The sequence below is a fragment of the Channa argus genome, chromosome 9 (assembly GCF_033026475.1).
Source record: "Channa argus isolate prfri chromosome 9, Channa argus male v1.0, whole genome shotgun sequence".
Lineage (NCBI taxonomy): Eukaryota > Metazoa > Chordata > Actinopteri > Anabantiformes > Channidae > Channa > Channa argus.
Window position 1 is genome coordinate 15202501 of NC_090205.1, and position 22885 is coordinate 15225385.

The 22885-nt window shown below is 37.7% G+C and overlaps 2 protein-coding genes across 2 annotated transcripts in view; one reads left to right on the forward strand and one right to left on the reverse strand.

The window, feature by feature from the left end:
• Positions 1-12795, forward strand: part of tlk1a (tousled-like kinase 1a) — a 13478-nt gene extending 683 nt beyond the window's left edge. Inside the window, 21 exon segments of the mRNA XM_067516312.1 lie at positions 3761-3882; positions 3982-4053; positions 5674-5712; positions 5830-5905; positions 6014-6057; positions 6187-6282; positions 6372-6458; positions 6543-6635; positions 6785-6895; positions 6986-7122; positions 7866-8054; positions 8283-8349; positions 8839-8936; positions 9142-9223; positions 9322-9413; positions 10614-10703; positions 10790-10959; positions 11099-11234; positions 11535-11646; positions 11730-11837; positions 11930-12795. Coding sequence (XP_067372413.1) covers positions 3761-3882; positions 3982-4053; positions 5674-5712; positions 5830-5905; positions 6014-6057; positions 6187-6282; positions 6372-6458; positions 6543-6635; positions 6785-6895; positions 6986-7122; positions 7866-8054; positions 8283-8349; positions 8839-8936; positions 9142-9223; positions 9322-9413; positions 10614-10703; positions 10790-10959; positions 11099-11234; positions 11535-11646; positions 11730-11837; positions 11930-12100 — 2192 coding nt within the window. The 3' untranslated portion in view covers positions 12101-12795.
• A 293-nt stretch (positions 12796-13088) lies between these two features.
• LOC137133110 (Golgi reassembly-stacking protein 2-like) lies at positions 13089-18145 on the reverse strand. Its single transcript, XM_067516330.1, has 10 exons — positions 17957-18145; positions 16973-17053; positions 16613-16816; positions 16397-16483; positions 16187-16317; positions 15203-15335; positions 14973-15099; positions 14776-14859; positions 14549-14662; positions 13089-13829 (listed from the first exon to the last, which is right to left on the reverse strand). Exons 1-10 carry the CDS (start codon positions 18017-18019, stop codon positions 13627-13629), a joined length of 1227 nt encoding a protein of 408 aa, XP_067372431.1. The 5' UTR covers positions 18020-18145; the 3' UTR covers positions 13089-13626.
• Positions 18146-22885: the final 4740 nt, after the last annotated feature.

The following is a 22885-nucleotide window of genomic DNA, read 5'->3' on the forward strand; positions in this document are numbered from 1 at the left end:
AGACAAATACGTGCATAATGGCGATAACCCTTTTCCAAAGCTGAAAGGCTGCGGCTACAGTCGGTGCATCTTTCCTTCAAGCGTGCTGGCGTTTTAAAAGCGAACACTAGTCAAGTTGAAGAAAGATTTGAAATTGATGTGTAACAGCAGGCTGAGGAATCAATTTCTGGTGATGGTTAACGTTATATCACAGGAATGGTGGCAATTAATGTAAGTAATAGGAGTGCGCCACACTATTAGCGATTATTTTGTTGTTTGCCTACAATTATCACATCGTCTCTGCACGAGTAACGGACTTTATTCATCACCTAACGGTGCACAAATAGTTTTAAATGGGCTTTAAACATGACCGTATGAGTCCAGCGTTAGGTGCAGCTGTGTTTTTTAACACAACCCCATGCTAGAGATGCTACTACATGGGGTAGTAGGTCGTCTTGTTAGACCTTTTTTGTGTTACTAACTTAAGGTAAAGTGCTATGTGCCTATGTGCCCCAACAAAAACGAAAACTCAGGGGAGACCAATGGGACACCAGCTGCTTTGGCCTATGCTGCATGCTAACCTATACCAGCCAAAATATTGGTGCACATTTGGTCATTTTTGGAGACCATATCTAGTTGTCACTTGAGTTAACCTAAGTTGTCACGCTTCCTTACAGTCCCATTAACTTTGAAATGATGGAGAATTTTTGTTCAGCTTTGCATTCAGCATTTAGATACGTCTGATAACGATGTCAAATGCAGTAGTTGAACATTAAACAGTGATGACTGCCAAAATATTAGATATTGAGAGACTGTTGTGTGTGCTTTTCGTTTAACTTAAGTTGGCAGTGATTTAAACTAGGTAAGACTAATTCAGCCCATATTTTTAAGTGTGTCCAAGTGTCTTGCCATAAACAGGTGGTCACTGCTGTGCAGCATGGAGTTAAAATGACATCCACAGACAGGGTTGTTAGGGTTCAACCACTTGTTCCTGCAGGGGCTTGAATAAAGATAATGGGTATGCAATGCCTTCCCTCTGTGTTTAAAATTAAGGGAAATGTTTAAGACGTCAGACAGGTGATTTGTATTTATGATGTGAAATTGTCAAAAACAATTCTGGGCAAAAGATGGTTATGGCTCTATCTCTGCAATCCAAATGTGTGCAAAGGTAGGAGGGTTACAGCTTACTATAAAGATGATAGTTTGCGATGCACACTCATACAATTTTAGCAGGTTTGCTTGAACGGTTTCAACAACTGCTTTCAATAAATATTTTGTGGTGCTCATGATGAAGTAACATTGAACATACCAGTCATTTTTTCAGTTCATGAGTTATACTTGTCAATAGAACTGTTTCGAGGTGAAAGTTGAAGATTGTGCCATTTATTAGAATAGGTATAAAAGAAAGTGAACTAATATAGCCTGTACCCTATGTCTTGATTCTTATATTGTTACGGGTTACTGCCACAATGCTTTATTACTATCAAATTGGCAGCAGATGCTAGATGCCAATCCATACTATAGTTGTATAAGACAGATGATTGCGGTGAAGGACTTCAGTAAAATAGATCACAATTTGGTTAGAAGTCACAGAACCATTATTTGAAATGTGACAGGCTTACTTTGTTGCTGTGGAACAAGAAATGAACTTATCAGGGAAAATGGTGATGCTAAAGTGGTTGACATAAAATGGCAAAATAGGGTTCTAATAAGCAGTACAGGTTGGCAAGGAAAACTCTATTAATAAACCACATAACCAGTATCATTTGTCCAGTCATACATTGTGTGCTCCTGCTTAATTGCGATAGACAGTTTATTTTTTTAGACACTTTTATGCATGTTGTTAGACTTGCCTTCTCATTGGATTTCAGTACACTGTTTTATATGATGATGATTTGGAATAACTGATAATCATGAGAGTATCAAAACATTTGTTTAAAGAAAACCTAATTGATCTGCTTGTGTCTGAATATAGATGTGTGACTAACACATTTCTCAAAATAATTAACCTAAACAAAATCTAAAATTTGTCCAGAACAATCATCATGGTATATTAGCCATACACACACACATTTAAATTATCAACTAATTTATTGAAATATATTTTTTAACACTGAAGTGTAAGCAAATTTGCAGATGGTTTGTGGGTGTCATTGGTCAACGGGAGCTAATTTGAATGAATAGCATGAGTTATTTCATACCATACACCCACAATATTGTATTAATTACAACATTTGTTTGTGTCCTACCTGTTTGAGTTAATTTTTCAGATTGTTTTATGTGCACACTGAAATGGCCCTGTGTCGTGGTGACTGTACTGTAGGACATAACTTTGGCACAGTGTTGTTGTTAAGAGAGTGTTGAATGGCTTTTTGTTTCTATTCTTTCTAAAGCTGTGTTTGTATTAAATACAGAATGGCAAATAGTACAACCTTATTTAGTTGTACTATTTTAAGGTGTTTGTGTGTGTGTGCATTTAGACATTACAGCAGATACGGTGGCCTAGTGTTTTCCACACTTTATCCCCCTGCATACATTGATTAACATGTTATAACACATTTATGGGCAGACTTGTTGTGATTAGATTTTGTATTGCTTTTGTATTTAAAGCAGATTTAATCTTTGTCATGACTTACTTGACATACTTTGGAAATGACCCCTGGTATTTGATTAACTGAAGTCTCACTCATCTTGGGGTGTATTAGATGATTCCACACCAGTCCCATTCTGTCTATTTAGTGTATTTTATTGTCTTTATTTCTTATTCACCTACTCGTATGCCACAACTAGTTTTTGACTAGCCCTTTCAGCTGTCATAGTTGATATGTGAGTAGCTTTAAATGGAAGTTAAGTGAATGTTTATCTAGATTGATGCACATATTCATCATTTGACTAATCTTTGCTATTTCAAATTAGCTTCAGTCCATCAATGTCATCCACAAAACCAGCTGCATTATGTCTTTATGCCTGGGGACTTAAAATATATTCTAGGAAGTTTGTAAACAATTTCATTGTATGTGAAGATTTTGGTTAACTAATACAAGAAGGCTCCATTGCTAGTAGTTGAGATTTTGTCCTTTTTAGTGACAATGTCTCTGTATATTGTGTTTTCTTACACTTAAATTTATTTTATTCATCCCCCTGCCTACTGCACTCTGAAATAGTGCCAACCCTCCATAGCTTTTTGAAGATTCAAAATGGTTGTCTCATTAATGCAAAGATTTAGTAGGCAGACCCCTCTGAGTCTGCAGCAACATGGAAGCCCAGGGTGCTCACATACAGTCCCACCGGGGCACAGTATTCATCACTGAGTAGCAGTCAAAACATTTCTCTTGGTCTCTCATGATAATAGTGATGCTGTACATAAATCATTGTTACCCTTGAACTTGTTTTCTAAATTTTGAGTTGTAACAAATTATTTAGAGATCTTAATTATCATTGGTGGTGAAAGTAGTAATTTTGAGCCTCTCCTAAAAGATTTAGCTGGGCTAACATGAGTAAACCAAATTCTGCTTATCTCCTAACTGCTACACAAATGTAGAAGGAAACTTGTCCTGGAAATGTCACAAGGGAATATGCATACATTTAGTCTTGGCCTATATTCTTGGCTAGGATAAAAGATTGTGATCTGTCAGTTTCACATTGTAAGTTAAATTTATCATAACGCGACTCTCTGACTCATTGGTACCGTCTCTTCTGCTCTTGAATGAGCATTTAGGCTTCAATTAAGCTGATCCTTGAGTAACTGAGACAAGATACGAATTGTTACTAATCCTCCCAGGCACCATGGAAGAGCTGCACAGCCTGGACCCCCGGAGACAGGAGCTGCTGGAGGCACGCTTTATGGGTGGGGTCAGTGGCAGCACAGGGGGCAGCACTGGCAGCACAAGTGGGGGAACCAAAGTGAGTGAACATTTAGCACTGTCAGTTATCTCAGTGTTGGTTTGGAATAATTGGTCAAAATATTACTTTTAGTCTCATCCTAAAATAACATTTTTTCAGGGTTTTACCAATAATGAATGCTCCAATCACAGTTTTGGAAGCCTGGGATCTTCAAGCGACAAGGAGTCAGAGGTACAGAGGTCCAAATGTTTTGTCCTTCTTGTAAACTTTTTTTACGCTTACTTCGTTTAGATGCCAAGATTGTCTTTGGATAAGATGACAGACGCTGGCTACACAGGGTGCTTCAGTGCTTTTTCACAATTATTTTGCTGACTACTATGGAGCCAAGCAAAGTTAACGAGTGGAACAAGGTTTTCCTTTTTAGTTTCCTTCAGCTCTTTTCGTCCATCCATCCTAAATTGTAAACTAAATTGATTACATGACATGAGCTTCCATTTAACTAGCATTAGCAACTCGATACAGTCTGACAAAAGCATTTCTTTTGTCATTCTTTGTAAAATGACCATTTTCTCCTTGATATTTCTTTCCAAGTTGCCAGCTACCACAGCACAACAAGTAAAAACATTTATGATTTTTTTTTTTTAGAACGGTTGATGACGATAATGCAGAAAAAAATACAACTGTGGTAGAGCAGGTACTTGCAGTACATTATTGTACCAGTTTAATCTACATCCATAAAACAAGCCAACATTCTCTTTCAACATAATAATTTTGCAATTGTATATGCAACATTTGCAGTCAAAAGAACTTACACAGCATTCTGTCCTCTATGTCCTTCTGATATTACATATGTCATAATTTACTGTGACGCATGGGCTTGTTTTTTGTTTTTTGTCAAGCTATGGTGTTTAGCCCATGAACAGCTAGATCTCAAGGGAAATTATGTTCTTTAAAGGTCGCTACAAACCTAATTATTAAATAAACAACTATATTAGATCTTTTTTTTTTTTAAACCCACCATATTTATGTCAAAACACCAAGTAAGTTACAAGACATACTGTTGATAAAGGCCATGTGTCAAGTATAGATTTGTTTTTGAGCGGTGACATTTAAATTCTCAGGATTTTGAATGAGATTTTCTTACTTTTGGATGCCAACCAGGAAGATTTGGTTTCATTCTGGTTCTGAACATACAGGAGTGATGTTAAGTCATTGGTGCTTTTTTGGAGAGATGGTTCATGCAAAGCAGTTAGTAGTTAGTTGTTAATGCAGAGTTCTCTGAGCTAGAGTTTTAAAAATAGCTACTTTATTACTAAGTCACATTTTATTTTATTTTATTTTTTCTACTTAAGGGCCAGAGTTGCATTAATACAGTACAGGGTGGCAACTGCCATGTTGTGTCCTGGCATTTAATGACTATAGTGTGCACTATAGCAGCACACCCAGACCACTGCAGCCCCAATATTTTATTTTATTTTTTTGCAGTAACACTTGTCTGTGCCAATGTCCTCTAAGGCTGCAGCAACAATGTTCGGTGTTTGTTGTATTTAAATCCAATGTGTGAATTCACCATCAGACATTGAGATTTACTGCTCGGGTATAAATTTCTTGGACAAAGTTTATTAGATGTTTCTGATGTATAAAATGCCACTGAGAAATTAATCACAGTCATTCACTAATTGTGACTTCATGAGTATTTTACACTCATTCTTGAAGATTTCTTGTCTCTCTCAAGAGAATAAAACAAGTAATAAAGTATTACTGTTGTAAAAAGTATTTTTATAAGAAAAGACTGCTGGTTGACAACAGATGTTCTGTCAATGTTTCTCATGTTTCATTCTCACCTAATAGGGGTCAGATGTTAAACGAGGCAATTCTCCAGCTTACTCGGTAAGTATATGATATCATAAGGTATGACTGTTGCAGCTTAGACTGTCTACCTGAGCCAATTCATTGTTGGTGTTATTGTTACTTTGTAAAAGATTGTTTGAATGAAATGTCTTTCAGACCCCAGAGAAGAAACAATCTGAAACAACCAGAGGCAGAAAAAGGAAACCTGAAATCCTCTCAGAGAGCAGCCAAGGTGAGTGTTTTTATGATAAACTATATAGACCTTAGCTCTTGCTTATTGCTGTATTTCTTGAAAGTATTTGAATTAATCCCAAAACTCTTGCTTATTTTTTCTTCACAGGAAAATCAATTGTGCGGGGACCCAAAATAAGCGATTATTTTGATGTAGGTTTGGTGTTTGATACATTGAAAATAAGTGTATTGAATGTACTGAGGTGTAATCTGTTTCAACCGCAGAGCCACTGTTGCCAAATGACGTCCAGTGTAATCACTTGTGGTCTTATTAACTTTTAGTTCCAGGGAGGAAATGGGTCCAGTCCTGTGAGAGGTTTCCCACCAGTAATTCGTTCACCACAGAACTCACATTCCCATTCCACTCAGGGCACTACTGTAAGTATAAATCATGTATTCAAATTCTCCCTTTCTGCCTAACTTGGCATTGCCCTGTCATGAAAGAGGTTCTGTCTCTTCTTTTGCAGGTTAGACAAAATAGTTCATCTCCTACTAGTCTATCTTTTGGGGACCACATGACACATCCAAGGCAGCTAGCAGTAAAACTGGTGCAGGTAAGTGGGATGCTTTTCATTATTACTTTTGAATGTTTAAGATTGCTGGGATGTTTTAAACCCTTTTGTTGTATTCCATTCTAGACTGACCTTACAGTGTTGAAATTGGCTGCCCTTGAAAGCACTAAGAATCTAGACCTTGAGAAGAAGGAGGGGAGAATAGATGATTTGCTAAGGGTAAGGAGAAATTTGCAGTTTATGTTACAGAAAGGCCTTACTTGACTGTGATGTTATTACACACAGAGTAATGTTTGGTAAAAACTAGGATTGGTGGATTGGGAGTAAATGTAACTTGTGAGACTGCTAAAATGCTTGTTTCTTCATAGACTAACTGTGATCTCAGGAGACAGATAGATGAACAACAAAAATTACTTGAAAAGTACAAGGAACGCTTGAATAAATGCATCACCATGAGCAAGAAGTTGCTTATAGAAAAGGTAAATGTGTTTTCCTTAACCCTTTATGAAAATTCAACATTTAAATGTTTTCATACTTCCATGCAACTCATATTTTGTTTTATTCCACAGAGCACTCAAGAGAAGCAGGCCTGTCGAGAGAAGAGTATGCAAGATAGGCTACGTTTGGGCCATTTCACTACAGTGAGACATGGAGCATCATTCACAGAGCAGTGGACAGATGGCTATGCCTTCCAAAATCTTGTCAAGTAAGACTGTATTACTGAGATAGTGAGGATTTTTTCTTTTCAAGGTGAAGGCTACAATCTTGTTATAATAAGAAGGAATTATGACATTTATTCAAAAGCATTGTTAAGACCATTAGTAGCACTGCCTGAAAGACATGGATTTTCATTTATTTGAATGGAGCCACTCCATTAGTGCAGCTGCGGCGCAAATACAGGAGCTTTAGGGAAAAAAACAGCAGGTTATTTTAACTAATAACTATCCAGACTTGTACAATCTGGCAACTAATAAGCCATTAAACTCCTCTCTCACTAAAACGGACGTACTCGAGCCGAACGTAAAGTGGGACAGAAACAGACAAACAGTGAGATGACTGCCACACAGAACCATGTTGGACTATGCTGCCATCTGGACAAGGCAGATCACCATTTACATTGTGCAACAAGCCACTAGGAAAAGTCTTTGTTCCTTTGATAGCCACGTCATCATTGCATGTAGGATATTATAGGAGTTTAGCTTCAAGCAGCTGCTCTCCACTTGGGTGGAGCCCTTAAACACAACCCCATCCACCCTAAATATTCTAAGCATTGGCTGAAACTGGTGGATCAGTTTCAACTTTGGAAATTTTAGACACAGCCCTCAAAGTAGCACTACAGCTTTCATATTGGCTGATAATTTTTCCTGTGGTTTTAAATTAAGGGTTTGGATGAGATGTAGTTAATAGTTTTTATTTGAACACTTTTTTTTTTCTTTTTTCAATCTGTAGACAGCAGGAGTGGATAAACCAACAGAGAGAGGATATTGAGAGGCAGAGAAAACTTCTAGCCAAGAGGAAACCTCCATCCTCCAGCAACTCCCAAGCACCAACCACAAACTCGGAGCCAAAGCAACGCAAAACCAAGGCAGTGAATGGAGCAGAAAGTGATCCCTTTCTAAAACCCAGCCTACCTCAGCTGTAAGTCCAGGCTTGGTGTTAATCATACATATCATAGCAGCCCCAGGCAAAATCACAGCATTGAAGTTCAGCATTGTCTTTGATTTAGTTCTTTTGTGTTAGCAGTTGTAAAGCAAGTTCATTTGTTTTGATTGTGAATAGCTGATTGTAATTATCTGATTTAACATCGAGGTTCTGTCGACAAACGCTTTTCTTGTTTTCCTGTCTCATTTCTTTGATCCTGGAAAGGCTGTCATTAGCGGAGTACCATGAACAGGAAGAGATCTTCAAACTGCGGCTGGGACATCTCAAGAAGGTTTGTCAAATGAAGAACATGTCAAACAAAAACAAGATTAAATGTACAAACTAATTTCATGAGTTACTCACTGAGTTTATCCTGGGTCGACTATAAAAAAGGCTGATTTCCCACCTAGACGATATAACCTAACCTAATCAGTCAGTCTTATTAATTGTTAATTGTAGTAAAACTTTATCCTCAATGTGAGGAAAATTGAAAATATTCAGCCAGATTCTCTTGTTTCCGGAGCCAAAATACTTACTCTTCTGTGAATCACCCTAAGGATGGAGTGAACCTGTAGTTTGTGTATGTATTCATTTGTTTCATCCCATTGAATAAGCATCACAGACAACTCCTGACAGACTCTGAACCAAGTCAACCGTTAATATTTAATACAGAACTAGTCATCTGTGTAAAAGTGGGGTTTGATGAGCTCCTCTCATTGTAGTCAGTTCTCTGAAGTTCCTTCGGTGCATTTGTGTGTTTGTGTGCTTGAATCATTTATAGGAAGAAGCTGAGATCCAGGCGGAGCTGGAGCGTCTGGAGAGAGTGCGCAACCTTCACATTCGAGAGCTGAAGAGAATAAATAATGAAGACAGCTCACAGTGAGTCTCAATATGCTGACAGTTACTGAACTGTCATTGGAACATGATAAGGCCAATGTCCAGAGCTGTAGTGGTACATTAAGGAGCACTTTCACTGTTGTCTTTATCATGACATTGGTAAGCAAATATTAAAGAATCTGTCACGGAGTGTTTCTGTATCAATAATTTAAATTGTTTTCTGTGGTTTTATTTTTCCCATCCAAAGATTTAAAGATCACCCAACGTTGAATGAACGGTATCTGCTCCTGCACCTTCTAGGAAGAGGTGGCTTTAGTGAAGTTTACAAGGTAAGTCATTAAATGTTAATAATACAATTTATAAATTAAAAACCACCAAGTGCTGCTTCCCTATTATAAGCAAACCTTTTGTATGTGTGTTGTGGCAGTCTTTTGACTTGATTGAGCAACGATACGCTGCTGTGAAAATTCACCAACTTAACAAGAACTGGAGAGAAGAAAAAAAGGAGAACTATCACAAGTATGTTAGTCTGTGGAAATGTGTACATTTGAAATCAATAGTTTACATACACTTATCATTTACTTAGCTGTTATGGCAATTTGGGGCTTTTAATGATTTCTTTAAACAGTTTTCATGTTATTGTTGGTGTGTTTTTGTTTTTGTTTTTGTTATTTTCTTGGTTTTGTTTAGTTTTTTGCCAGTGCCAGATTGACTGTAAAACACACTGTACAAAGGGGTGTCTAAAACAGGTTTTTCTGACATTTTGGTAAATTTCACTTTTTGCAGAGTATAGCCTTCATCAAACTTGTGGGAGAGCTTTGTTGGATGTTTGACTACTCTTCTTGGCAGAAGCTCCAATTGGATGTTTTGGTTTTGAGGCACAGACCCATCTTTCAAACATGGTCCAGATAGTTTTGATAGGGTTGAATTCAGGGCTTTGAGAAGGTCATTCCAAAACCCTGCATGATCCATTCTACATCCAACTTTAAAGTATATTTTGGGGTATTTGTCCTGTTGGAACACACAAGGGTGTCCAGGATTCAACCATCCAGTCTATAGTTTGAGATTATGCTAAAACCTTTTGGCCAGTTCTCCTCCTTCATTATTTCATGTATCATTTAATCCAGCTCGTGGCAGGCCCGTGTCTTGGTGCTTTATAGGTTGCTCCTGACTATCCAAATTAGTATCCACTTCTTTTGCGTTAGACCTTGGAAAGTGGCTGTAACTCCAAATAAGTTCAGTAAGGGCTGTCAAATAAACCCTCCTTCTGTTGGCACATAGAAGCCACCAGCTGTAGTCAATCATGATCAGTAACAGGAAAATAAGAGGCCATTTTAGAACGTTCCGAACCACTGATTATGTGTAGCTGTGACTCTGTATTTATAAATATTACTTTTTTTTTTTTTAAATTAAAGATTTATGCTGTACAATCTTTATACCTCAGCTGCCCAAAGGAATAATTTAAAGCCTAAATATTGCCATGATACTCATGTCCATGTTAAGTGTATGCGATCTTTCGATCGCAATTGTCACCTCGCATTTAGTATACTATAATTAGTGTTTCAAATGTATTGTGTTTAAACATGTTGTTCTGATGTTCTCTGCTTTTAGTGTATTGATACTCCACGCCATACACCACAAATCCTGGTTGTAAGTGCAGAGTAGACCACCTGCAATTTCTTGCTTTGGTTTTTAACAAAAGCGTTGACCTCTCTGCAGGCATGCATGTCGAGAGTACAGAATACACAAGGAGCTGGACCATCCCCGAATTGTGAAACTTTATGACTACTTCTCACTGGACACAGACACGTTAGTCACTCTCTGTCTTGCAATTAAAAAACTTTTCAGTTGATTGCTGGTGGAAGTGTGCTGTAATTCTGTTTTTCATTCATTAGATTTTGCACCGTTATGGAGTACTGCGAAGGCAACGATTTGGACTTCTACTTGAAGCAGCATAAGCTAATGTCTGAGAAGGAGGGTCGGTCCATAGTCATGCAGATTGTAAACGCACTAAAATACCTGAATGAAATCAAACCACCTATCATCCATTACGACCTTAAGCCAGGTGATCATACATTTCTAGACAATTTTATAAGCACATCAAATAAATGACTTTTACTACATTTTAAACATGATTATGTCATGGAAAGTTAGATACCTGTGCCTGGTTTTCTAGTGCCGACTTATTTTACTGTGGTTTCCAGGAAATATCTTGTTAGTGGATGGCACAGCCTGTGGGGAAATCAAAATTACTGACTTTGGTTTGTCCAAAATCATGGATGATGACAACTACGGGGTAGATGGGATGGACCTGACGTCACAGGGTGCTGGGACCTATTGGTGAGACAAATTGTTTACAGTACATATATCACATATAAAGACATACACTGTGGGGAGGAAGCATTATCAATACTATGAACAAGAATCCAGTCAGTGTTTTATTATTAACATGTAAGCAGTACTTGCTTCATGTCATATCACCATCATATATTATAAATTCATATGTTTTGTTCGTAAAAGTTGAAGGACCTTAGTGGCACTTCATTACAGTAATTCTGTTTTATAAAGTTATTTTCCATCACTGAAGTTAGGGGTTAACAGGCAGCTAGTAAAGACACTAAACCATATCTATAATCTTAGGTACCTCCCTCCTGAATGTTTTGTGGTTGGTAAAGAGCCTCCAAAGATCTCCAATAAGGTGGACGTTTGGTCTGTGGGTGTTATTTTTTTCCAGTGTCTGTATGGACGAAAGGTAAGGAGATAATAAAGTTTTTTTTGTTTGTTCCTCTTATGTGTTTTTGTTCCTGATAATTAGGCATTATTCCTCTTTTGCAGCCTTTTGGCCACAATCAGTCACAACAGGATATCCTGCAGGAGAACACTATACTTAAAGCTACGGATGTCCAATTCCCTGTCAAACCTGTTGCCAGTAATGAAGCAAAGGTAAGTGAATGTTAAAAATATCTAACATTATCAAGGACAAATGTATCATAAAACAATCCTAACACTAACAGTACTGTTCTTTCACCCTTCAGGCCTTCATAAGGCGATGCCTGGCATACAGGAAGGAGGACCGGATCGACGTTCACCAGCTGGGAAGTGACCCCTACCTGCTTCCTCACATGCGGCGGTCAAGCTCCTCTGGAAATCTGCAGATGAGTGCTGCTGGCTCAGGACCAGCAACCTCCAGCATAATGTCATACTGACAGCCTTGGACTATGACAGAAAAACAAACTGACAAAGTTGCTTCCAGGCCTGCAGATCTCCTCAAATGCTCAGGCTGAGAGAACCAGCAAGCAACAAGAGGAGCAGGACACAGATGAGAACCTTCTGACCTGTGCCAGGCTGCTTCTTGTGTTTACCAGGGCTTGACCAATGGAGAGACAGTGATGGACATTGGGTAAAAGGATCTTTTGAACGTCTGTCAAAAGCACTGAAAATGACGTACAATGAAGAAAATGTGATTGTACTCTGTTCAGATGTTGCTGATGGATAAAGCCTTAAAGGGCCAAAGGGAGACTTGGCAGCCAGTCGTTAGATTAAATAACATGGTCCTGCCAGCGTGCAAATGATTTAGCTGCTAGAAGTTAACTTACTGTGATGACAGTCATCGTAGAGCAAATATTTCACTGTTGATTTGGCTAAATGGTTTTGTTTTCACAAATGTTAGGCTTTAATTTGAGTTAGCCAGAAGAATGTAATGTGTAGCATACAAGTGACATCTAGTGACATGTAGGTTTGGGCAGCATACTTACATTTAATGCACAAAGTAACCAAATGTAGAAAAATTACAATGTATAAAATCCTATGCAGGAATATTAAGATTGGTTGGAAAGGTGAATTTTCAAATGAGCTGCAGCAGTAATATGTACGAGTTAAACTTTTCCTGTTTAAAACTGGTTTCCTGGAGTGATTTCATTTTGCTGCTTTGTTGCTCTTAATTTTTTCATGGGCTGTATGTTCTACTTTGGGTACAAGTTGTACAGTTCTGCCAAGAGTGAATAATTAATACCAGGAAACTTTCTCCCAGTGAATAGTATTGTGGAACACAATTTAACATCCACTACATTACTTCATATCACACTGTATTAGGGTGCAGTCTCCCTGGTATTATTTTCTGATGTTGCACTGACACAGTGTGGCTTTGTTAAGTACTGCATATACTATTAAGAAATCAGCATAGGACTACAAGGCTTAGAGAAAATACATCAGTTTAATCAAGGTAACAATTAAAAACCTTTTTTACAAACCATTACATTTTTTTTTGTATTAGCTACAGCATTGCAGCAAACAAAAAACCCAGTAGTTTTTCTCCCCATTTTTCCCTGAAGACCTTGAGTAGTCTGAACCCTAAAGAAAGATACAGATACTTACACACTTAATAGTAACCAGTGTCCCTACATACTATAGTCTATACCTATCATAGTCTATCACTTTTTATGCTGTAAATGGATTGTGATCCAAAACTCTTATGTGCTGTATAGTTTGAATTATATATTTTGTTTCACTGCCCATCAGCAAACTCTAAAGGTACAGGACTGCAGCTGCCAGAGTGTTTTTTTGTTGAAGTCTGTTGAGAAATTATTGCATGTGAGTGTACAGTGTAGTGCTAGTGTCCTTGATACTGAAGTTCTCACAAAAGTTTGTAGGAGCAATTTGTCAACTGAAATGGTGCAACTAATAGACTTATTTACAGACTTGAGAGCAAGCCCACCTTAAATGGTGCTCTCTGCTAAGATGAGTCAACAGACATTGGGATATTTATTGATTCAGACATTTGGTTAAGTGAAGTGTTCATTTGAATGATGGAAGATGTATCTTTTGTAACAGCTGAAGATACATTAGCAGTGATTGGGGGAAGAACAAAGTCTGATGGAGGCAGTGTTACACCAGGAACCACAATAGGCATGGTGAGAGGAGGAAGAGTTGGAAGACCTGCAGAGTACAACACAAAGACATTACCTAGAAGAACAGAGTACATAATTTGTGATGGTGATTGGTATTTAAACACTTTCTTCTGCAGTTTTAAGGGATATTGTTCTTCAAACAATGGGTTTGTTCATATTGGCCCCATCTTAATCTAATGTAAGAGATGCCAGATTGAATATAACTAAAGTAAGCAAAAACAACGTTCACATGGGCCAGGGTTAACAGGCTCTTAAAAGGTTTATTGAGTCCCCCCCCTTCCAATCGTATTAAAAGGAAAGGTTTCACCCATAGAGAACCACAAAATGCACATTTGTAAAAGCCATATTCTGCATTGTCAACAAATCTAAGACCAAAATTAACTTTCCAACACATCTAGTCCATCTGTGCCTTACAGCATTAAGCACATTTGTTCATACATTACATCTTCAAAAATCGGCAAGAAATAAACTAGGGCTTAAAAGTTGCCCTAAAACATCTTTTTTTTGCAATGTTGCTACAGATTTGTTTACTACAGCAGAATTTTGGATTCACTATTAAATAAACTTGTGCCCATGATCAGCAGCCAGTCCAGCACTGTGGCTAACTGATGAGCTAATAGTTTTGGACAATGATAAAGGCATTCCTGAATATCATTCATTGTCGGTTTAGGACTTTTCATGGAGTTTGTGGACAATAATAAAAAAGCCTCAAAACTTGCCTGAAAACTAACAAGTACAATTCAATACCTGTATGCTGTAATCCAACTCCAGGCGGCAACACTTGGCCCATGTTTGGCAAAGTAACATTAAGGTTTGGAAATTTAGGAAAGGGTGGAAGGCCCCCGGGTAAGGGCACTAAACCTGTGAAAAAAAACAAAAAAACAATGCTAGGTTATACTAATGTCATGCAAGTTTGCTTAGAGTAGCTGACTTGCGTATAAGGTCAGGTCAAGCCCCAAATAATATCCACTTACCTGGTAGTGTTACAGCAGAATTGACAGACAGTGGAAGGCTCTGTGAGGAGGGTATGTTACTGTGCATTGGAACCATGGGAGCTCCTGAAAAATGTTTTCACTTAACTTTTAGCATTATGTTAATAGACAGTAATGTTTCATTTCAATACATCAGCACATATTAATTTCACAACAATTCAAACTGGATGACAGTGTACCTGTCTGTAGATTAGTAGTGACTGTTGGGTTATAGCTGACTGACGAGCCAGCGAGAGACTGATCAAATTCAGCTGATGCAGAAGAGACAGTAACTGGAATGGTGGGAACGACAGCTGACAGATGCACCTGGTGAGATAAGTTATTTTACCTTGTTATCATTCAACAAGAAATGAAACGGAGGACAAAATATTGTTTTCTTCTAGAGGCAAATAACGGATGTGCTGACTACCTCTGTGAATCCATCTTTTGGTGAAGGTGCTGGTTCGTAAGGAGACTGAGCAGGAAAACTGATTTTCTTGCCCTCTGAACACTGGAGAGTGGGTATCCTATGCAGATAGCCATAACCAATCCCACACCCTAGACTGAAGAGACAGAAACACTGAGATGAAAAGGTCAACACATTTCACAAAAGCCCTAATGATGACGTGAATAGTAACATTACACTCTAGTGGATCCAACAGGACTAAAAAAAACAACAAATAAACTAGGTAATCATCTGGTACAATAAATGAGACGTCGTACTACAATTCATAATAATTCAGTGAGTTTTTTTTTTTCACAAAAATGCTATTTTTTTTAAGTTTGTCAATCATTGGACAAGGCAATCCTTTCCCTGTATATTTGATTTTATGTTTACATTCACCATTTACTCAGAAAAGGACATTACTACAAACTGAAAATAGCATTAGAGATTGAAAATGCAAATAGAAAAACTAATGTTGAAAAATGTAGAATTTTACTATTAGAATCATATTTTCAATCCAAATTACCTTGAAGAAATATACCAAACCCTAACTTAAACCTAATTCATTACAGCAGCAGATAAAATAGAAAACATAAAAACAGTCCAATCTCTCAGCTCATCAGTCGGCTGAGTCTAACAATGTTTTCGTGTAATGATTTTATAGTAAAATTATACTATTTCACTATTTATTTTTGTCATTTAAAGTTGGTCTTTAGGACTTATGAATTAGTAGTAAAGGGGGCGGACCAGATTGGCACCAAGATATGGTTTTGTGTAAACACCTGTAAAGTGTTTTTCTACAGTGTTTCCTAAGTGGCTTACTTTTGCTAAATTTTCCTTTCCTGATAGAAAACAAGATCATACCAAAATTAAATTACAAGCAAGATTTATATGACTTTCATTACATGGTTTCCAGCTGAAGAAAGGACAGACAAAGTTCATGTAGATTATTTCCTCAATAACTCATACCTGCCCTCTCCACCCCAGTCAGAATTTGGAGTGATGAGTACCTCGCGGCAGTTGTCTGTGTCTGTGTTGTAGACGTACAGCTTCACCTCCTTTCTATCATGGGTTTCAACAAGGGAGAACAGATCCTCGCTCTGTTTAAACAGAACACAGCACTTTAATTTCTATTGTCAACTTTATGCCAACTGTACATACAATCACCAAAGCAGGTACCTCATTCATGACAGTGTCAGCTCCTATAATGTAGTCAGTGTAGGCCCTCAAACCAGCCAGCGCTGCAGGCGAGTTTATTTCTACTTCCTACACTCAAAACAATATTTGTTAACATAACACAAATTGTATAAAATACACAAAAAAAGATAGACAAAATATTTATCCACACAAATATTTTAGTTAAAAGGTCAGGAATGATCAGACTGCCACACTCACCAAAACATGCCAGACATTTTCATTGGCCCCTTCAAAACTGCAGAAGCGAATACTGACCCCCAGAAGCCCCTGGCCACCCCACATGTTGCTGGGTGTGACAGTCGTCTCCCTCACTGTCATTGTCTTGCTACTGTATAACAGCACTTTGATGGGCCTCTCCACATTCATCTTCAGCAGCTCTTTTAGTGCATCATTGTCCTTGTTCTATCAGAGAACAAATTCAAGTCATTTGTTAAAATATTTGTAATTATAGGACACATTATCAGGACGCAGACTTAAAAGTGTGACCTTGAACAGGAGCCGCAAATTAACTTTCAGAAGACACAGGAAGTTTTATTATTCACATCGCATCAAACTCACCAGTCTTGTGTCACAAACGGAAATTATGAAATCAAAGAATGGCTCCAGTCCTGCACGATGACCGGGGGAATTCTCTTGCACCTGTAGAATACAGTATTGTAAAGATAGGATGATTAAGCCCTACACTTAACACCTCAAAAATAATAGACAGTAAGACACTTTCGAGAAGTAATCAAATTTTATTATTTATTTGCTTTTTTCTTGTGAAACACTTGACAATTATGCAAAATAAGTATCTAAACCTATGAAATAAATGTGTCAAAAATGATCTGAAACTTAAAAAGTGGACACGTGTATTAAAAAGTCAGCTAGAGGGAGTTTGTGAGTGAAGTTTTAGTGTTTAAAAATGCCACAAATGTTATTAAACAAATACATTAAATCAGCAACACAAACTTTTTTTTTTTTTTTTAAGGAATTTTTTCCTCATCCTAAGAAAACACACCCATGTAAGTAGTCAAAAGGTGACTACTCCGGTTAATCAGGTAACTCGTATGTCGTCGGGATCCTGACAGCTGCCAAAGACCCAGAGCACCAACAAGACGTCTGATGGCTGCGCACGACTGCGCATGCTCGCATAACCACGTCAAGTCAGTCGCATGTATACATACAGTTTAAATACGAGACAAATAATGATTTCATGAAACAACAACCACAAACATTACACGACGTGCAGCAAGCTCGAAGCCAATGCTAATATGACACACGTAACACTTCAAAGAAGAGCATTTAGTCAGATACCCTGACACCTAGCTAACCGGTTGCACTGAACGTCAGCTAACCAACAGAAGCAACGGCCTTTCTTTGCTGACGAATGAGCGACACATGTTCGATGTCCCGCAAAATACCTGGCATTTAATTACTACCTTAACTATTTAGTTACTGAATTGCAACCTGAGCTAGAGGAGCCCTGCCCATCGTCTCCGCAGATAACAGCCGCTCTCTCTAACTCACAGCGTTTCACCCGGACATTAAAACTCCCCTTACCCTGAGGACATGATATCCTTCTGTTCCTCCTCCTGGTATCTCGACGCTTTGAGAGCCCCCCATATTTCCCCGAAACTTGTGTGTTCAAGGTGCGCTAGCTGTGCTGGCTTTAACAGGCGGATCTCCAGCAGACCACGTCTGTAACCTGCTGTGGTTCCTGGTTTCCTGCACTTCCGCTGTGGCGTTGTGATGACAGCATGTTGTGTACGACAAAATAAATCAATGAAATTATCGTCCAGGATTATAAATCATTGTAGAGGTGGAAGGCAGAGCTGTTTTAAGACTTTTGTGATGTGTGATTATTAAGTCACTCGGCCGCACACTCTGGGGCTACAATGGATTAAAGAATTTAACCGTGAGAATCTGCCAAATACATTATTGTGAGAACTGTGCATATTCATGAGTCTCTGATGTCCCTGGATTAAAATATTTTTCTGCTTCTAGCGGAAGTGAAGTATTTCATCAGTAGGACTTCAGATGATGTCATCCGGCGGAGCTCTGGAAAAGCAGGTTTACCAAGATTAGAAATTCCATAGTAAGAACAACAAGATAACGTAAACAGAACTGAAGGTTCCGTTAAAGTGATGTCATCTGGAGGCATTTTTTGGCTAGATGTAGAGAGATATTTTAATGTAGGGAAGTCAGAAGGACATTAATTGGATGCATGTATATGTTCTACCCAAACTAGAACCAAATGTTCAATATCAGTGAAGGTGTCCTTTAAGAGTAATTTGCATTTTTTGCATTTTGCATTTAATTTGCTAATATTTTGGGAGGCTGATCTGAGATGAGGCGAGTCTCACAGGTGTCAAATCTCAAGTCAAGTCCGTTTTTAGTTTTGTGATAAAGTTTGGAGTCTCTCCTGGAAAGTAAATTACTGATATATTGTACTTTACAATTTTATAGCACAGTTTTCCGGTTTTAGTGTTTGCAGTATGTCCACATACCAATTTCCACAGTTATTAGATAAAATAGGACATTCTTCATTAAAAATAGTGTCTAAACTACAAAAGACAGTTTGCTGCTCATACCTAAGGTGTTTAAGATGTTTATTCAGGAAATACAATACTTTTACCTGTGTTTGAGTTTGTCACATTGCAGCATTGCTACTTTTACTTTAATTACAAATATTTTAATATTACCATCCCTCTCATTAACATAACAGTGCTTGTTTTTGTTTTTATGTGCATTGTAGTTTTGCTGCTAGAGTGAGGCACCGGGTGGAGTGCATCGGATAACATCACTCTTCATTTTTTGAAGGTGAGTAATGACCCTTTTAGCCAGTAAACTCCTGTCACATCTTTGACCATGAACTACAATATTTTTTATTCAGATCCTTGCTGCTTTTGATTCACAGTGTAATCATGTCAGAACAAAAACAAAAGGAACACATGAGAGAATAAAATCCTCTGTGATTAAACAGTGATAAGGGAGATCATCTCATAAAGAACATGAGGTAGATTCATGTACCGGTATTTTAATATCTCTGTAGTAAAGCAGCTCTTATCAAATAATTAAAAAAAAACTTGCTCAGCATTGTGATTATCCTCATCAATCACCGGTTATCCTGTCAGTCTGTTTCTGCTGGAGAACAGTTAGATAGAGCGACATACTGAATCTTACAATCCTTGTATAATTATTATTTTACATTGTGACTCCTGCTTAAAACAATCACAAATGGACAACTGTTGCAACTGTTCTTTATACTAAATGTTAGTATAAATAAGCTGTCAATTAACAAAGTGATTGCAGCTTCAAATTCAAAACAGATACCCAAACATCTCTGATGCTGACCAATAAATAAATACATAAAAATTATAAAAAAAATAGCCTGGAGCTCAGTACTAGAAATATTATAAGACAAGGTAAAAGCTCAGATCCATTCTGGTATTCCTACCAGAATATGAATATACTGAAGTGTGGTTTTAGAAGTAACCACATGTCATCAAAGTCATTGAATGTCACCGGATCAACATGTTGGAAAAAGTCAACAACAACAAAATAAAATAAACCTTTGATTGTTCCAGTGTGACAATTTGCTGCCGCTTTTGGTGTTTTTAGTTACAGTCAATTAAGCATCTTTTGGACAATTGGAGTTTTAAAAAAAAAAACTTGGGAAAATAAATTTTCTTTATATTGTTTATATTCATAATGAGCATTTGAATAAATTTAAAAAATAAATAAATATAATAATATTCAAAGCAAAAATTAGCTGCCACCAAAAGGTATGAAAGTAAAAGTTAAATCATTCATTGTTCACTTATAGGTTTTATGTTCTTTATTTACTGCCAGGGAGAAATTCACATAGTGATACTCACTCTTTCAAAGAGTAGATAAATAAACTTGAAGCTTGCTGACACCTTAAAACTCTGCGATCACTGTTCTGGATAGCTTCCTCAGATTTATACTTCCTCATTGCTCCAAGGAATTTACAGCTGAAGCTGCAAAGAAATGCACTGTACATTTGTTCAAGAACTTACATCACAGATACAGTCTGAGAAGGTGAGGAGGACATTAACAAAGAAGGGCCAGAAATTAAAATGTCCATAATTTGACAAATATCTAGTCGTCCTTTTGGTTGCTGTGCAAATCATTTTGTCTAATAAATACATGCTCTTTGCTGACATAATGCACTCTGTGTGCTGGGAGCCAAAGATTAAATGCTAAGCGAATTAGAAAAGCCTGTATCAAGATGACAGAGGAGCAGAGCTGAACGCTAGTACAAATAGTTAAAACATCATTGTTGTTACAGTTTATCATTTCAATTTCAGCAACATCAGACATGTTCTCTGGCCTGTCCTGTATTTCCTTATCAGGAAAGAGAAATGTCTCAGTGTTAGCCGCTGTGCAGAAAACATCAGACCATACTTGAAAGCTTTAGCACTACATTACAGACATGTGCTTCATGTTGTTTTGTTCATTTAGCATCACACAGAGGCTTAGATAGCTGTAATTGCTCCTAGGCTTATGCTTATTCCTTCATAACATGTTCAGCAGAGACATTCAGTAGCAGCCTTTCAACCTTAGCATTATGTTTACACTCCCCAGGCATGGAGACGGGCAAGTTACAGTTCCTGGACAATTAATCTCCTGCTTAAAATGCACTCTCTGCCAAGATTAATCAAGCCCTGGACATGCAGTCAATAAGTGGAGGTTCTTTAGATAAGTGTAACCCATTATAATTATTTTAGAAGTCTAAAGGTTACAGTTAATTCTGTTATCGTAGTTTTTAATGTCAGGAACACTTGCAGTGAATTTAAGAATATAATGAAGCAAATGCACAACCTTTAAAGAACCCATAATACTTTTTAAACTGAACAAGCACATAGGAAGAAAACCAATTAATAAAAGAATTATTGAATACATACTACGTAAAGGGTAAAAAGTCATTGTTTTCAGGATAATTTTAACCATAGCCATATGTGTGCATGTGGGAAAGGGGGGGGGAGGAGCCCACAGTCAATATCATCATCATCATTTCATTAGACTTGCCTTACACAATGGGAACATCAGTATCTATCAGGAAGCTAATGTGGCAGAGATTCCCAGGGGCGGGAGATGAATTTGGCACATCAGGAAACCACTGACAAGAATCATAGATATAGAAGAGAGAGGAGTAACACAGCTGAGAATGGCTAGATGTGTGATGGACTCATTGTGTGTGAGAGGAAACTGTGCCTCAACACCCAAATATTCACAAAAAATAATCAACAAAAGGTAGAAAAGTAAAGCTCCTACTCCAATAAATGTAAAGGTGCTGGTTTCATCTACAGTATTGTAAAGAATATTTTGTGTATGTGTGTGTGTGTGTGTGTCCCAGGTTTGAACAAAGCAGTGCAGAGACAGAGTATTTCACAGTCTGGTGTTCAGAGGCAGCCTGCACAGCCTTCAGAGACAGAAGCTATTGCAAAAACAGAACTGCTGCAGCTCATTACTATTATACTAACCTCATCTCATGTTGAGCAAAGTTTAATTATGCTTTGTAATTAGAATTGATGGAAATTCTGATATTTGGTGTGACTTGATGTACGCTCTGATATACTAAATATAGATTTTATTATCTTAATCATCCATATACTTGCTCTGTCCTTGCATTTTTACCATGATATACCATTAAGAATATGAATAATTCAATAAAATAATTTTGCATTATTCTGAAATAATTGAGTGGTGTTTGTGTGCGGTTTGAGTAATGATAATGTAACTTCTTTTGGATGGCCATTCATTCATCTGCAGACTTACTAGACTGTGACAAACCACACCAGCCTTTTGCATTTAATCACTGTAAGATTCTCCAGCACCTGCTTCCCAATTAGCCATGACAATACGCTGTGACACATTTAACCCGCACTGATACTGTCTTCCTTAGAGGAACAGAAGAAGAAAAGCAACAAACACACAAAAACAGCTTAGATATGGCATCATCTCAAGGATTATTGCTTGTTTTAGTGGTTTGTAGGGGCGGTTCCTTTAACCTGCAACTTTTAAAAGCAGCTAGTGACACAGGGTCTGTAATGATCGCTGCACTCAACTATGAAACAAAGAGGCAGCGTCTGCCTTGTGGAGGATGGGAGGAAAGCCACTGAAACAGCCAGTCCCTCTATGGCTGTGGCGAAATAAAACGCAGTCAGGCAGAGCCTTGAAATGGGCTCCACGGGGGGAAAAAATGTTAAGAGATCACAGTCTAATGCATTTTATGATAAATATCTTAAAAGTGTGAGTAATGTGGGGAGTGAAGGAATTGGCAGGGGGCTGTGAAATCTCAGCTGTGAGATGATCAGCCAATAAAAAGTCCCTTCAGGGTGATTCATCTGACCAGTGATTCATCTGACTTAACATTGTTTTATCATCTTGATACCTCAGAGCTTTTCCTTATTTTATGAGAAGTGCTTATAAACATGATTTTGAAGTAATGACAGGAAGCATAAG

What these genes read in the sequence shown, in the direction of transcription:
- LOC137133110 (XM_067516330.1), bottom strand. Translation starts at nt 18,019, where the DNA reads ATGGGGGGCTCTCAAAGCGTCGAGATACCAGGAGGAGGAACAGAAGGA. An exon ending in AAAATGTCTGGCATGTTTTG is followed by an intron (nt 16,484 to 16,612) that starts GTGAGTGTGGCA and finishes TTTTGAGTGTAG; the next exon opens with GAAGTAGAAATAAACTCGCC. An exon ending in CAAAAGATGGATTCACAGAG is followed by an intron (nt 15,100 to 15,202) that starts GTAGTCAGCACA and finishes TTATCTCACCAG; the next exon opens with GTGCATCTGTCAGCTGTCGT.